This window comes from Pelecanus crispus, chromosome 2 (assembly GCF_030463565.1).
Source record: "Pelecanus crispus isolate bPelCri1 chromosome 2, bPelCri1.pri, whole genome shotgun sequence".
Lineage (NCBI taxonomy): Eukaryota > Metazoa > Chordata > Aves > Pelecaniformes > Pelecanidae > Pelecanus > Pelecanus crispus.
Genome location: NC_134644.1, coordinates 70494570 through 70510462, shown reverse-complemented (window position 1 = coordinate 70510462; position 15893 = coordinate 70494570). Strand labels below are relative to the sequence as shown.

Below are 15893 nucleotides of genomic sequence, written 5' to 3'. Positions count from 1 at the left end.
AAAAGTTGGTCCTCCTTTCTCAAAGTAGCCAAGACCCAGTCTTATTAAGGATTTTAAAACACAAAACCCTGTAATATATGACTAGCTTAACACAGTAAGTTTACTACGGTTCCAATAAATAGGCTGTGTAAAAAGGTTTATTGGCCTCTAAAGATTAATTGAAATATTACTACACAGAATGTCAAGAACAAGGTGTATAGTTAGAAATAAGAGCAGAGGAAACATGCATTTGTTTCTTTCTCAAGTGGAGCAGATAAATCAAATTGAAAGTACTTTTGTCAGCTATAGTGGGGATCAGATCTGGCCCACTGTGCAAAAGATTTCATTTCCCCTTCAAACAGAACCCTAAAGCCTATTTTCAGTATGTTTCTTAATAACAAGAAGCATCTTGAAACTTTTCCTCAATTATAAGGATACAAAACCAGTGGGATAAAAATCATGCCAAAGATGTTGCCTCTCTTTTTTTTGCTGACAGCTCAGGAACTATTTCAGCAAGCCCTATTATTCTATTTGGCACATCTTAACCTGGTTCAAGACCAGGATGCTTGGCCCATTAAGTCGGCTCCAGGTTACCATGGCAAAATAATCACTTTTAAATTTTATCTAAATTGCAAATGCAGGTTTGCATGAAGTAATCGCCTCACTACACTGAGACAGCACTTTTCCAGGTCTCTAATTCCAGTAGGGAGTAGGCACTTTACATTCCTGCATGCAGCCGATACCAGATTATCAAAATGGCCACCTCTTGCTCACCCACAGCCAGCATGGGGAAGTGTGGGTACCAGCCAGCTCTAGGTTCTTAGACCTGTGGCAATAACTGTACATTCCTTGTGTTTCTCTCCCTCTCTATGGGTTTGTCAAGTGTACATCACTTGGTTTGGAGGAATGGGGTTCAAAGGTATTGTGCTAGTCTTTCTCAAAATCTTGAAAAAATTAGTGTGACATCTGCTGATAAGCAGAAAGTAGATGTGTACTGTAAACAGGAAAAATGAAGTAGAAGGTGAAATAAAAACTTGTAAATGAAAGAGGGTGTATATATTGGCCGTTAATAAATTTCAGTTTTTATGATAGTAATGACAGTTAATGCTTCTAAGGGCAGCGTAAGAGTAAGGATAGATAATGGCAAGGCAGTAAGTGGGAAAGATCTAGATTTCTGTTTTGCTTCATACACATGGTAGTTCTGATTACTGTGCTTTGGGGAAGGTAATCTACTGATTCTTGCTTTAAAATATGTGATAACCCTTTTCTCTAAACAGTTCTTTTGGATTTTATGGGTTTTTTTAGCCTGAAGATACGTTGGCTGAGCCAGTGGAAGCCCCCCCAACTATACTGTCTTATTTGGAAGAAAATGATTTCTCTGGAAATCACAGATCAGAAGAAACCTCTGAAGCACCTAAACTTAAAGAACAAGGCACTGCATCTTTTTTTTTTTTTTTTTTCTGGGGGTGGGAGGGGAGGTAATTTATGTTCTCTAGGTCTGTCATTTCCCTGTGTATGAAAAGCCACTGTCATATTTTGGGTGCTGCCAGGAATGGAAAATCCTATGGGTTTGGACACCCTGTGTGTTAGAAAAGAATTGGCACATCAAACATTTGTCTTTGAAACTGCTGTGTGTTAGACTGCAATTTAATAGCAACTACAGCCACCGTTCAACACATCTCTCACTTTTCACTCCATATAGGTGTTTATCTCAGTCGTTGTTAAACATGCAGAGAATAGATTTACCCTTCTATACTGTGGAAGTTTCAGTCACAGAACTATGGTTTATATTTTAAAATGAAAAGAAAAAAATTGAATAAAATGAAGAAACTGACCTGAGGAGCTGCTGCTGTGATACTCTACAACACTCCAGTAAAGTGCACGTGTTAGGCAAAGGGAATGAAAGGATAAAAATCCTCTTCATTCTGCTCAGGTCAGTGAGAAGCACGGCACTTCTCAGGACATATGTCTGCAAATAGTGCTACTGGCTGTAAAGCCATGTGACACCTTTAAAAAGAATTTAAGATGAGTGCTTAATTTGATGACCTTTTGTTATAGTGAAGTACAGCCTTTCATGTAAAACTGAATACCACCACTGAATAAACAACTATATCCTACTTACATTCCCTGCAAAGGATGTGAATCTGCCTAGTGCACCAATGGGGTGTTTCAGATGCAAGTGTAGGCAGCAAAGTAATAAAAGCAGGGCATAATGCACTGAGGAATCCAGTCCTCCACTAGTAAGATAATTTCAGTGCACTCCTAGAAAACAAAAAGTAAAGCTAGTTAACTTAATAAGGCCAAAACCAATGTTCCTATTTAAATTTCTTACATACTTTGGTTAGTACAGATGTTGTACATACCTCTTATTTTTTATGTTATCTAGATGAAAAATAGGCAACCATTAGACTAGAGCTTGAGGCAAAGATGATGCAATACAGTCTTTGTCCTTAAAATAAACATTTGTTTTATAATTTTATTTGCACTTTTCTCTTTTTTCTTTCTATTAAAAATTTTCACTAACATTAATCTTTGGAATGTATTTTAGTCATAATCTAAATAATTTCTTTTTAGATACAACTTGCAGCATCTGTTCTCTGATAAATACCTCTGGGTGGGTTTTATTTTGCTCTGTCTCTCATTAATAAGTGATTATTTTATTTAGATTCAGCTGTCATGGAAACTGGACAAGGCAACAGTGAGTCCACCACTATCACACAGAGAATCTTCAGAGAAGATGGCGGCTCTGGTGCTAGTGTTTTGCCAGGAGTAAGCAGAGAGGAGGTCTGTACAATGGGTTTATCATATGCTTTATCTTTTTGTCCCAAAAGCAGGAAAACATATGAATTTTAGGTGCTTTTCTGAGTTGGTACCTTTATCAATTCCATCTTAGCAGCATGCCAAAACAGAAGTTACTTTTTAAATTCTTGAATGTCCTCTCATGACATCAGACTGAAAAGCACTGACACTATGCAGAAGTTCGGATCTATAACCATGGAGATGGGCCTGAGGTTTTTGAGTAAGAAAACAAATTTATTCTTTCAGTTTTGCATTTTTTTGTTTTGCATTTACAAAAGTAACAAAGAAAGAATATAACCAATGTAAATCCTCACCATAAAAGCCCACAATTTTTATTCCCTAAAAGCAGGCATCTTGGTCTTACAGTAACTGCCTTGCATGTGAAAGTCCTGGTTCCTTCTCAGAAGCATGGCATATAAACAGATTTAAAATCACACCCTTTGAGTGCTCACCAAGTGCTTCTGTGCGAAGTACCAAGTGCAAAGCAGCACTTCATTATCACAGTGCTTCATTATCAGATGATGCAAAGAGAAGACTAACACTAAAACACACTAAACTCTGGAGGAATCCATGCCTAAAATGTATATCACTGGCTTTCCTTAGTTGCCCACAGACTAATCTGAAAATTTATAGTAGACTAATCTGAAAATGTATAGTGCATGTGAATTATCCCCTAATAAATCCAGTCTTACCTTGAATTACCATCCAAGAGGTTATTCCTATATTCCATGTCTTGACAAGGAGATGACTGCATGGATTGCACTGGAAAAGTGTCTACAACTCTTAGTTATTTCTGTAAGAAAGCAGCGTATGCTGCCTCCTGACAGCTGCATTTGTTAACACCCAGAGATGAAAAATCCATTAAAAAAGTGCCAGCAGCTTACCTGGCATTGACAATAAAAAGATGTTTTGACTAATAAAATATTAAGACTGAACAACCTTTCCACCTCTAGATGACCTGATAAAGGATCAAAGTTGAGGCAAGTCAGTAAAGTTGTTTGGGGTCCTTGTATTACTCATGTCTGTCTCAGAGCAGTTACATAAGTAAATGCTGTTTACAGCCATGCCTAGCTTCTCTCTAGGCTGCCAGCACATTTTTTAGAAGCACTCTAGAAGAGGCGATATCTGGACAAATTTCACCTGCCAGAGATGCCTTCCCAAAATTCTGGTCAGGCTGTCTTGTAAGCGTCCAAGCAGGAATACCTTTCAGGATCCCACCTGATGGAAAAAGAGATTCTAGAAAGTATGTGTGCCACCACCAAGTGAGTTGTACACTAGAGAGGAAAATCTGACAAAGATGGGCTGTGATTTAATTGACAATTCAATTCTGCCAGGACCAGGAATAACTATAAATTACATGCAAAGCATTGAGTCTAGTCACATTTTCAAAATAATATTTTGTCAAATCCCTTATAAAATTAAATACTCCTTTTGGGTAGACTCCTGCGGGACTGGCTCCTAGACAAGGAAATTAAGAGAAAATGCAAGGCTGTAGCCTGTCTCTACTTTGAGGTTCACACAGTGTTAAGAAAAATGGCAGCCCTTTTAACTCCTAAATAGAGAGTACTCCAGCCTACATGACTGCAGGTACTAGAAACCCCAAAGGGGGTGGCTATGTCATATGTAGCAAAGTCACCCTCCCTGGTGAGATACTGGGCTTTGAAATATATTGTTCCTATTGCATTTACAAGGTAATGTGTACCCTGAATTTCGTGTGATTCTGCAAATTAAAATTACATATGCCCCTCATTTGGAATCCTGTGAGTTGGAAGGCTCCAGCTACTCAAATACTTGCCCTACTTGTTGACATATTTCAAAATAATCAGCTAGCAGTACATTTTTCATTAATTAACATTCCTGATCCAACAGCCACCAGAGATTTTTCTAAGCAGAAAATAAATAACAACCTTTCCTTCTTCTTGCCTTTGTGACTCCTACGCCAAAAGTTCATTCTTCATATTGCTTGAAACTGCAGTCCGTTATGACTGCTTCTGTTTGCCCGAAAAAAATACAGCATCAAGAATGACAGAACTTTTATTCTAAAGTTCTACATTGTGTGTTTTATTCAAGTGTTTAAGGTTGCTCCTTACAGGGTCTTCTAGCGGTTCTTTGTTTATTGTGGTAAATTATAACAAATGGCAAAACATTAGATTAAGGATCATCGATTGGAGCTGACATACAAAAGGTTTTAATATTTGTTGGAGGACTTCCAAAAATGACTCCTCTAATATTTTCATGCCTGCATTCACTTTTTCTAGAAGCAGCAATTTTAATGTCAGGATGAACCATTGTTCTTACAATCAGGATATAAGGAAGAAATTTTTTACAATGAGGGTGGTCAAGCACTGGAACAGGTTGCCCAGAGAGGTAGTGGAGGCCCCATCCCTAGAAACATTCAAGGTCAGGTTGGATGGGGCTCTGAGCAACCTGATCCAGTTAAAGCTGTCCCTGCTCACTGCAGGGGGGGTGGGCTAGATGATCTCTAAAGGTCCCTTGCAACCCAAAGCATTCTATGATTCTATGATTCTATGATTCTATTTTTTTCAGTATTGGGCTATTTTTCTTAAATAAAAATCCAGTCTTGATTTAAGTAGTGTGACACAAAAAGCTTAAATCTATTGCGACAAGTAGTTTTGCTACTTACTCATCTTTACAAGTTTCTTCTTGAATTTATTCCAATTTCCACATCTTTTTCACTACATAGATACCAAAGATGCTTATACAATATGCTAATGAAAAATCTTTTAGAAAATAATAATTTAAAAAATTGTTACTGCATTGAAAACTGGTCTTTCTGAGTACATAGTAGAAGTGTCCCTATCTCCTGTAAGTTTACCATTGTACAAGATCTCCATTGTACCAGTTATGCATTTTGTAATCCAATTAATATGTGTGACACTGATTAGGCACAGCATTATTTGTTTCAATGTTGCATAGAACTCAGACACATGCTGATCTAGTTAAAGCTGTCCCTGCTCACTGCAGGGGGTTTGGGCTGGATGACCTCTAAAGGTCCCTTCCAACCCAAAGCATTCTATGATTCTATGATTCTGTGCCCCTCAGGAAAATTTGCTGAAGTTGGATCAACATTGTTAATGTTATCAAGCACACATAAAGAAAATTGTGACCTATTTGCCAGACAAAAACATGCTGATTTAGCATTCATTGTGTCCACATTTCAATTTTATATTAGAATAGAATAGAACAGAATAGAACAGAACAGAACAGAACAGAGTATTTCAGTTGGAAGGGACCTACAATGATCATCTAGGCCAACTGCCTGACCAATTCAAGGCCGACAAAGTTAAAGCATGTTATTAAGGGAATTGTCCAAATGCCTCTTAAACACTGAGAGGCTTGGGGCATCGACCACCTCTCTAGTAAGCCTGTTCCAGTGTTTGACTGTGCTCTTGGTAAAGAAATGCTTTCTAATGTCCAGTCTAAACCTCCCCTGGAGCAGCTTTGAACCATTCCCATGCGTCCTATCACTGGATACCAGGGAGAAGGTATACCACCTCCCTCTCCACTTCCCCTCCTCAGGAAGCTGGAGAGAGCAATGAAGTAGCCCCTCAGCCTCCTTTTCTCTAAACCAGACAAGCCCAAAGTCCTTAGCTGCTCCTCATAGGGCATGCCTTCCAGCCCTTTCACCACCTTTGTTGCCCTGCTCTGGATGCATTCAAGGACCTTCACAGACTTCTTAAATTGTGGGGCCCAGAACTGCACACAGTACTCAAGGTGAGACCACATCAATGCTGAATAGATAAGAATAATCACCACTTTTGACCAGATGATTATACTGTGTTTAATGCACCCCAGGATGCGGTTTGCCCTCTTGGCTGCCAGGGCACACTGCTGACTCCTGCTCAGCCTGCTGCCAAGCAGCACCCCCAGATCCCTTTCTGCAGGGCTGATCTCCAGCCACTCCTCTCCCAGTTTAGACTTGTGCCTGGCATTACACCTTCCTAGGTGCAGAATCTACCATTTCAACTTGTTAAATTTCATCCCATTAATCATATCCCAATGCTCCAATCTATCTAGATCCTTCTGCAAGGCCTCTTGCTCCTCAAGAGTGTCAACAGCATCTCCCAGTTTGGTATCATCAGCAAACTTGCTAATGGTGCCTTCGACCCCTGTGTCCAGATCATTGATAAAAATATTGAACAGAACTGGCCCTAGAATTGAACCCTGAGGAACACCGCTGGTGACCAGTCACCAGCCAGGTATAGCCCCATTTACTACAACCCTTTGAGCTCTGCCCTTCAGCCAGTTCTTCACCCAGTGCACCATGAACCTGCTCATTGCACAGTTGGACAACTTGTCCAGAAGGGTGCTGTGGGGACAGTATGAAAAGCCTTACTAAAACCCAGAAAAACTACATCCACCGCCTTCCCTTCATCCACTAGATGGATGACCTCATCATAGAAGGCTATCAACTTAGTTAAACAGGGCTTTCCCTTTGCGAACCCATGTTGAGTGTGCCTGATGATTGCATTATTCTTTAAATGCCTTTCAACAGTACTCAGTATAATCTTCTCCATAATTTTTTCAGGAACTGAGGTTAGACTACCAGGTCTGTAGTTCCCTGGGTCTTCCCTCACACCCTTTTTGTAGCTTGGAATAACATTTGCTAGCTTTCAGTCAGTAGGGACTTACCCAAGACCCTTGGTAGATGATCGAGAGAGGGGTCCTGCCATAACATCTGCTAACTCCTTCAGTACTCTAACAATCTGTATCAACAATCCTGTTATCTCACTCAGGTTATGATCTTACCCACAGCTTAGTTAACTAGGTTCTCTTCTAACACTTTTCCAGATGTGAAAAAAATCTCTAATGAGACCAGATGAAACAATCTCTGGTCTTTGGGAACTTTCCTAGTGACAAAATCCAGAAAGATCTTTAAACAAATCAGCTAACAGCTCCTTTGCTGAAAGTTGTCATCCTGCTAACGTTAAAATGCTTGGGCAGTTACTATATTACGGCCCTCCTAGTGTCATTAGCTACTAATGTAACACAAAATACTTCGTTGCTGCTATAAAATGTGAGTAAATCCTAGTGCTTTTTTCAAAATATGATACAAAAATTACTTAAATGTTCCATCCTGTATAGTGGATTTTAATTTAAACATGCATTAGTGTTCTAGCTTCAACACTGAAAGGGTTTATTTTGTTCCTGGTGTATTTAAATCACTCTGTTTATTATTCTTACTTTCTCTTGACCAAATACTGATGCTTAGCAACTTTTTGCTCTTGCTTCCTGCCCATTTTTCCTCTTTGCTATCAGTTTCCTCATTTCATCTTCTGTCACTTTCCTTTTTAACCAAGCTGGATATGTAACCCTCTTTTGTTAGAGTTGTAGATCTCAGGGGAGTTGACTAAAGCATTCCTAAACATCTCTTTCTAACTTTCACAATTTTCTCCCAGACAGACTGAGTTTGTGAAACTGATCTTTTTCAAACCTACATTATTGATTTACACTGTGCAGATTTGTGCAGATATGAAATTAGACTGTGGTTATTTGCATCTAGGTAAACAGCTTTCATTTTTTCCAGCTCAGTGAGCAATTTATTTGTACTTCCATGAATAACGTCTAATATGGACTGCCTTTGCTGAATGGAGTATATTGTTTGTATGGTGCCTAACAGGTTTCTGACTGCATTGAACAAAGCAGGGGTTCGGGGAGTGTGTGTGTGTGGGGGGGGGGGGGGGCACCGTGGAGCAGAGAGAAAAATGGGAAAAGTAATGCAACACATTTTTCATATTTCACATTTTAATAACTCAGGGCCAGAAAGGTCAGGAAGGAGAGGATGGACCCACAGGATCTCCAAGAAGGCCAGGAGTAGAAGATGTGCAGCGAAAAGATCAAGGACCTCCTGGACCTCCAGGGAAACTTGGACAACATGGTCAGCCTGTGAGTATTTTCTGTCAAAAGAAGGCATGTATTTTAGAAAGGGTAATACTTATTTATCACAAATGTGTAAAGGACTGAAATTCCACAGTCTCACACACTGTCATCAGTTATACTTCTACAAGATGAGTTTTTAGCCCCACCAGATCAAGTCAAGAGTGTCATATCTGCTTCGCACATGTGTCAACAGCTATACAAGGGCCTGATGAGAGACAATCATCAGAAAGCATAAGGCAAACAACTGATGTGCCAACATACTAACGTTCTTAGAGCAGTAATTCCGCAAACTCTTTGGGCAGCCTTTGCAGTGCTGCACCACCCCCCCAGCTGTCATTGTTTGAACATGCTCAAAGCTGCTGGACTTCAGAACTCATATGCCTCCTTCAGTGGCTTCTGTATATCCAGGATGTTTCACACTTCATATGCTTCTGAACCATCAGCGTAAGATGTATCCATTTAAACAGACATGCAAAACAGATCACACTGTGACATAGTATTTGTTTCAGTTCTGGTTTGTTCTTTTGTCACTGCATGACACATCAAGCTATAGTTAATTGCTGTTCTCTTTTGTTGCTTCTTTCTTAGAATGTTTTGTTTACCTTTCTAGCAAAGATGTTTTATTTTAGGGCATTCCTGGTAAAAATGGATTACCCGTAAGTACTCCTTTATACGTATTTTGGTTAACTGAAGAAAAAAAAACCAACATCATTTTTTATCACAGACTCAGCTACACTGAAGCTTAAGCAGCAAAGTTCTTTCCCCATGTGCTCTGTTTAGAAAGCACCTCTGGTGCTGTAGTTGACTTCCTCAGGTTGCCAAGAGAGTGGGACCCAGGTTTCTAAGATAAATTTATGATTTCCCTGTTGCAGGAAAAGTAAGAGGCATGGCATGCCATAAGCAACTGTTCAAGCAGTCCAGCTGTGGTGAGGTTGGCTTTTTTGCAGAGGAACTTCAGAAGAAGGACATACTCAGACCCAGACCGCTTCTAGGGCAAAACAAAGTGCTTCATTGACCCTTCGTAGACACACGCTGCCTTGTTGCCTGCTCCTAAACACAGCTGCTATTAATTTCCCAGATGTACCTCTCACCCCTCAACTCTTGTGCAGTAATTTAACTGCACATTCTGCTTCACCCTTCCTGCTTCCCTTTCTCTGCATTCATCTGTTTTACCCTCTCTTCTGTCACATTTTCTGTCATCTTCCTGTATTGTTCCTTCCTCCCTTCTCCAGATGGCTCCCATCTCTATGCCAGTTCACCATGAGCCGCCAATAGATTGCATATGCATCCTCTGTGGTGAAGTATTGCCGAGCAACGCACACAATCACAAATCCCTAGCTGTCATATTCCATGAGTGTCTCAACTGCTGTTGCATATCTGTCCTTTGTTGATGCTTTAGCACCTGGCTTCTTTGTTTGCTTACTCATTACCTGTTGCTGCCACTTAGTCCATCTTTCCCCTCTCTAAGAACTTCCCACCCAGAAGCTGTCATCATGAGCCAAGGAGAATCTCCATCCTTTGCTGGATGTGGGGGGAAACATTGTCACCAAGGATGAGGAAAAGGCTGAGGTACTTAATGCCTTCTTTGCCTCTGTCTTTAACAGCCAGACCACTCATCCCCAGGGTACTCAGGCCCCTGAGATGTAAGATGGGGATGGGGACCAGAATGGAGCCCCCATAAACCAGGAAGAAGTAGTTAATGACCTGCTACGCCACCAGGCCACTCACAAGTCTATGGGGCCAGATGGGATCCACCTGAGAGTACTGAGGGAGCTGGCAGAGGAGCTCACCAAGCCACTTTCCATCATCTATCAGCAGTCCTGGTTAACAGGGGAGGTCCCTGATGACTGGAGGCTTGCCAATGTGACACCCATCTACAAGAAGGGCAGGAAGGAGGACCCAGGGAACTACAGGCCTCTCAGCCTGACCTCAGTGCCAGGAAAGATTATGGAGCAGTTCATATTGAGTGTGCTCAACAGGCATGTGCAGGTCAACCAGGGCATCAGGCCCAGACAGCATGGGTTCATGAAAGGCAGGTCCTGCTTGACCAACCTGATCTTCTTCTATGACCTGGTGACCTGCCTGGTGGATGAAAGAAAGGCTGTGGATGTCATCTACCTGGACTTCAGCAAAGCCTTTGACACAATCTCCCATAGCATTCTCCTTGGGAGGCTGGCAGCTCATGGCTTGGACGGGCGTACTCTTCGCTGGATAAAAAATTGGTTGGGTGACCGAGCCCAGACAGTTCTGGTAAATGGAGTTAAGTCCAGTTGGCGCCCAGTCACGAGCGGTGTTCCCCAGGGCTCTGTTTTGGGGGCAGTCTTGTTTAATGTCTTTATCAATGATCTGGATGAGGGGATTGAGTGCACCCTCAGTAAGTTTGCAGATGACACCAAACTGGGTGGGAGTGTCGTTCTGCTCGAGGGTAGGATGGCCCTGCAGAGGGACCTGGACAGGCTGGATCGATGGGCCAATGCCAACTGTATGAGGTTTAACAAGGCCAAGTGCTGGGTCCTGCAATTCAGTCACAAGAACCCCATGCAACGCTACAGGCTTGGGGAAGAGTGGCTGGAAAGTTGCCTGGCCAAAAAGGACCTGGGGGTGTTGGTTGACAGCCGGCTGAACATGAGCCAGCAGTGTGCCCAGGTGGCCAAGAAGGCCAACAGCATCCTGGCTTGTATCAGGAATAGTGTGGCCAGCAGGAGCAGGGAGGTGATTGTCCCCCTGTACTCGGCACTGGTGAGGCCACACCTGGAATACTGTGTCCAGTTTTGGGCCCCTAATGACAAGAAAGACATTGAGGTGCTGGAGCATGTTCAGAGAAGGGCAACAAAGCTGGCGAAGGGTCTGGAGCACAGGCCTTATGAGGAGCGGCTGAGGGAACTGGGGTTGTTTAGCCTGGAGAAGAGGAGGCTGAGGGGAGACCTTATCGCTCTCTACAACTACCTGAAAGGAGGTTGTAGTGAGGTGGGTGTTGGTCTCTTCTCCCAAGGAGCTAGCGATAGGACAAGAGGAAATGGGCTCAAGCTGCACCAGGGGAGGTTTAGATTGGATATTAGGAAAAGTTTCTTCACAGAAAGGGTAGCCAAGCATTGGAACAGGCTGCCCAGAGAGGTGGTAGCATCCCCATCCCTGGAAGTGTTCAAAAAATGGGTAGACGTGGCACTTTGGGACATGATTTAGTGGGCATGGTGGTGTTGGATTGGTGATTGGAATGAGGATCTTAGAGGTCCTTTCCAATCTTAATGATTCCTAGTTTTTACTTTCATTTTAAATAATCCAGCCACCAAGCCAGGAAACATGAAATTGCTCCTCTACCCTTAACTGGTTTAGTGGTGGACTTGGCAATGTTAGGTTAATGGTTGGACTGGATGATCTTAAAGGTCTTTTCCAACCTAAACAATTCTTATTCTTCTTATTCTTCTTCTTCTATGATTACCATGCCTGCTTCTCCTTTTGTATACCGCCATGTACCACCACTGTGAACTTCCTGCCCCCTGCCAGTGAACCTTAAATGAAACTGGTATGTTTAAAGATATTAAAAAAATAATTCAGTAGTCATCCATGGGATGCATTATTCAGATCCTGCATGAGTGCCTGCATACATTGGTATGTTCAGAGAAATGTGGCTGGTTTTGCAAATATTTAGCCTAAACTCAGGTTACGTGTCAGTAGCGTGTTTATGGACAAGAGGTTTGCATTTTCTGTATTAACAGAAGTCTGACTACTTTCAAGCAGAACATTTTCAAATTCTATGAAACCAAAATAATGGGGAATTGTCTTATAGAAAATTCTTCAAATGTAATTCAAATGCATCAAAAGCAAGTGGTTTGTCCTTGTAAACAAATCCTTGTAAAACAATCCTGTTTCCTATCATAGACATTTTGTTACATCTTGTGAAATGAACCATTGTCCTGTATTTTTCATAGATAGTTTTTTGTCCATGTGCAACTGGGTTCTGATCTTGCATATACCTATGCAACTTTTCTCTTGGATTGATGGGGCTTCACTCAGCAGTAAAATTCTTAGGCACTAGCTTTATATCGGCCATGTGTTTGCCACTTTTCTATAAACTCGATACCAGTTACTCTACAGGAAAAATAATAATAGGAGAAAAAAACCTTTTAGTCTTACAGATACATTTGTCTCCTTAATGAGTTTATATAACCCATCTTTAAAATTAGTACATCCCTAAAACTTGAGCAGTAGAGTCCAGGGTCACAGCTGTAATTCCCAAAATGCCATTAGGGAAAATAGAATTTATTTGCCTTCTGATTTTATTCCAGTGCCCTAACTGAATTCATAAATACCACCACTTTATAATAGCACTGACTTTAAAGCCGGTGGGAGTTCTTTCTAGCCAATGATCAAGCCTCTGTAGGAAGAGCATATGTGTTTTATGTGTAAATCAGATGAACATATAGAGAAAGGTTATTTGGGATTAATTTGACTGGTGAAGTTTAGAATGGAAAATGAGGTGAAATGCTATGTAGTACCACACACTCCCTGTCAGATGCATGTCCTCAGGAAGCATCCTACTTGGTAGGAATTGAATATATTCAGGTGGGTAAAAAGGATTTCAGTAGAAGATGGGAACAGTCTAATGCCAATGGTATGATTTAGTGCACTCAGGGCAGTGGTTTGCAGTACTGTGTTACAAACATATCTGACTATTCTCTGTTGACTATCACTTCTGTGTGAAATTAAAAGTAGATTTCTTCCAAGTGTCTGTTTTCTCATAGTTTGAAAGCTGCTAGGGAAGAGGCAGAATTCTAGTCTGGAATTTACCTGCTGTAAGCATATTCAGAAACTTTGGAATAAATGAAGACTTTCTTACCTCTTAGATAAGCAAATGGCTTAGAGACAGAAAATTTGAAGAGCTGTCACTATTTGTTCTGGTGGAGCATTATAGTTTTCACAATATTTGTCATCAGTGCTATGTGGTCCAGTTGGCATCCTGTCAAATCCAAATGCAGCCTGCCAAGTGTTTCTGTCTGTATCTCCCAAACAGGCTTCACTGCCACTTTGTTGTGGGCAGAGTAGATGTGGTGAGAGGCACATTTTGTGCACTGCCAGCTACATAGAGGTGTAAGTCCTATATCTCCTCCCACTGCACAAACCAAGAGTTAGAACGTAGCACCCTTTCATCCAGCCTCTGCTGCTTAGTGTACAGCCTGTTTAACCTGCCTAAAAAATAACATCTAATTTAAAAAATTATTTCCTTTTAGGGTAAAAATGGACTTCAGCAGTTGCCAGGACCGAAGGGAAAAGCAGGCATAAAAGGCGCAAAGGTACGTGTCCTGTTAATAACCAACAATCAGATATCATTTATGCTTGGACATGTGTTAATTTGGTACACTCTGAGAGAAAAAATAATAATAATAGGGAATCACAGGAAGAATTTAAACATACTGCTGCTCACTCATGAATCTGTGTGAAGGGCAGCTATAACAAAAGCATAAGGATTTTTCAAGAATATGAATAAACTTCAGCAGTAGAAAATGTTGGACTTTTACAGGAGAGCTAAGGAAGATATATTTAACACTTAATAAATAGAAGTCAATTTTTATATATAAATGCTCTGTGCAACTTACTCCACTGGCTAAGTGATTTAACAGAAGCAGTATAATCATGATATGAAATGAACATAATTGAAATAAGAGCTAAACCTTCTGCAGTAACAACTTGTATCACTTCTGAGCTGAAGTGAGATATAATGGATTAATCTATCATTAAAGCACATTGCACACAAAATTGGCATTCAGCCAGTTAATCCAAGTGCCAAATTAATAATTCATTTCATATGTTTACCAAAACAATTCAGGCTTCGTAAATTCACAAACATAACCCATATAAAGCTCATGTATTCAGATTCAATTTGAAAGGGGCCAGAATAATTTCAAAGGTAAAATTATTCTCCAGTGTAGGTATCAGGTCATGAGACTGCATGGCAACCCCCCATCTCTCTGTCCAGCTAACAGTCTGTCTGTTGTAATGGAAAGATACGTTGGGGAAAGGGTTATCATAAGCTGAAGAGAAGTGAAGGCATGTCAGGGAGTTAGGAATCATCTCAGGTACAACATGATGGGGGACACTCTTGCACTCCCCTGGTGAAAGCAGCATGTCTGGGACCCGTCTCGGGTACATGTTCACAAAAGCAGGCAGCATGCATACAAACAGGAGGGCTTAGAAGTCCATGCACAGTTACAGGGCTATCACCTCTTTGAGGTTACAGAGACATGGTAGGATAGCTCACAACTGGAGTGCTGCAGTGTATGGATACAGGCTTTTCAGGAAAGATAGGCTATGAAGGCAGATTATCAGTACGACTTTAAATCAGTTGGTGACAGGCAGGTGCTCTGTACAGGTATTTCAGAGCCTTGTTTCTGAAACCTCTGAGCAGTCTCAGATTAGCAAAGGGCAGTTTGATGGACTTGTTGAGCCAGGATTCTCTTTCTCTCCACTTAGTCTCTCCATTACTCCCCACTCTTCACCCTATCCCCAACGCTGGACTGCACTGGCAGAGTTTAGCAGCAGAGTAGGTTCCAGATTGAGGACTGTGGTATTGGTGGAGGACTTTGACAGGGAGCTACTTACATCTCCATCGGTGCTAAAACCTGCAGCATGGATCACAGAATCCCAGAAAAGGCCTCTCTGGAGACTGTCTAGTCCAGCACCCCTGCTCAAAGCAGAAGCAGCTAGAGCAGGTTGCCCAGGACCGTGTCCAGTTCAGTTTTAATATCTCCAAGGATGGAGATTCCACAACCTCTCTGGGTAACCTGTTTGAGTGTTTAATCACCCTTAGAGTAAAAAAGGGGTGTGTGTACATTTAAATGGAATTTCTTATATTTCAATTTATGCCCATTCACTCTTGTCCTTTCCCTTGATACCACTGAGAAGAGTCTGACTTAGTCTTCATTCCCACCCATCACATATATACATGCACATTGACAAGATCGCCCCCCAAGTAGTCTTTTCTCTGGGCTAAATATAATCTCTCTCAGCCTCCCCTCATAAGTCAGAAGCTCTAGTCCTTCAGTTGTCTTTGCGGCCATTAACAGGGCTCAGTCCAGTATGTCCCTATCTTTCTTGTACTGCGGAGCCCAAACCTGGACACAGTACTTCAGATGAGTAGAGCAGAAGGATAACCTCCCTCAACCTGTTGGCAATGCAGCAATTGGTGCATAGTATCATCTAAGTGTTCTGTGGTTGAG

At 41.4% G+C, this 15893-nt stretch overlaps 1 protein-coding gene across 1 annotated transcript in view; it reads left to right on the top strand.

The window, feature by feature from the left end:
• The window catches only part of COL15A1 (collagen type XV alpha 1 chain), a 165774-nt gene that overhangs the window by 69232 nt on the left and 80649 nt on the right, over nucleotides 1-15893 (top strand). Inside the window, exons 6-10 of the mRNA XM_075705876.1 lie at nucleotides 1285-1411; nucleotides 2645-2763; nucleotides 8557-8685; nucleotides 9309-9335; nucleotides 13908-13970. Of these exons, the coding sequence (XP_075561991.1) occupies nucleotides 1285-1411; nucleotides 2645-2763; nucleotides 8557-8685; nucleotides 9309-9335; nucleotides 13908-13970 (465 nt within the window). The remainder of the gene's footprint in view (nucleotides 1-1284; nucleotides 1412-2644; nucleotides 2764-8556; nucleotides 8686-9308; nucleotides 9336-13907; nucleotides 13971-15893) is intronic.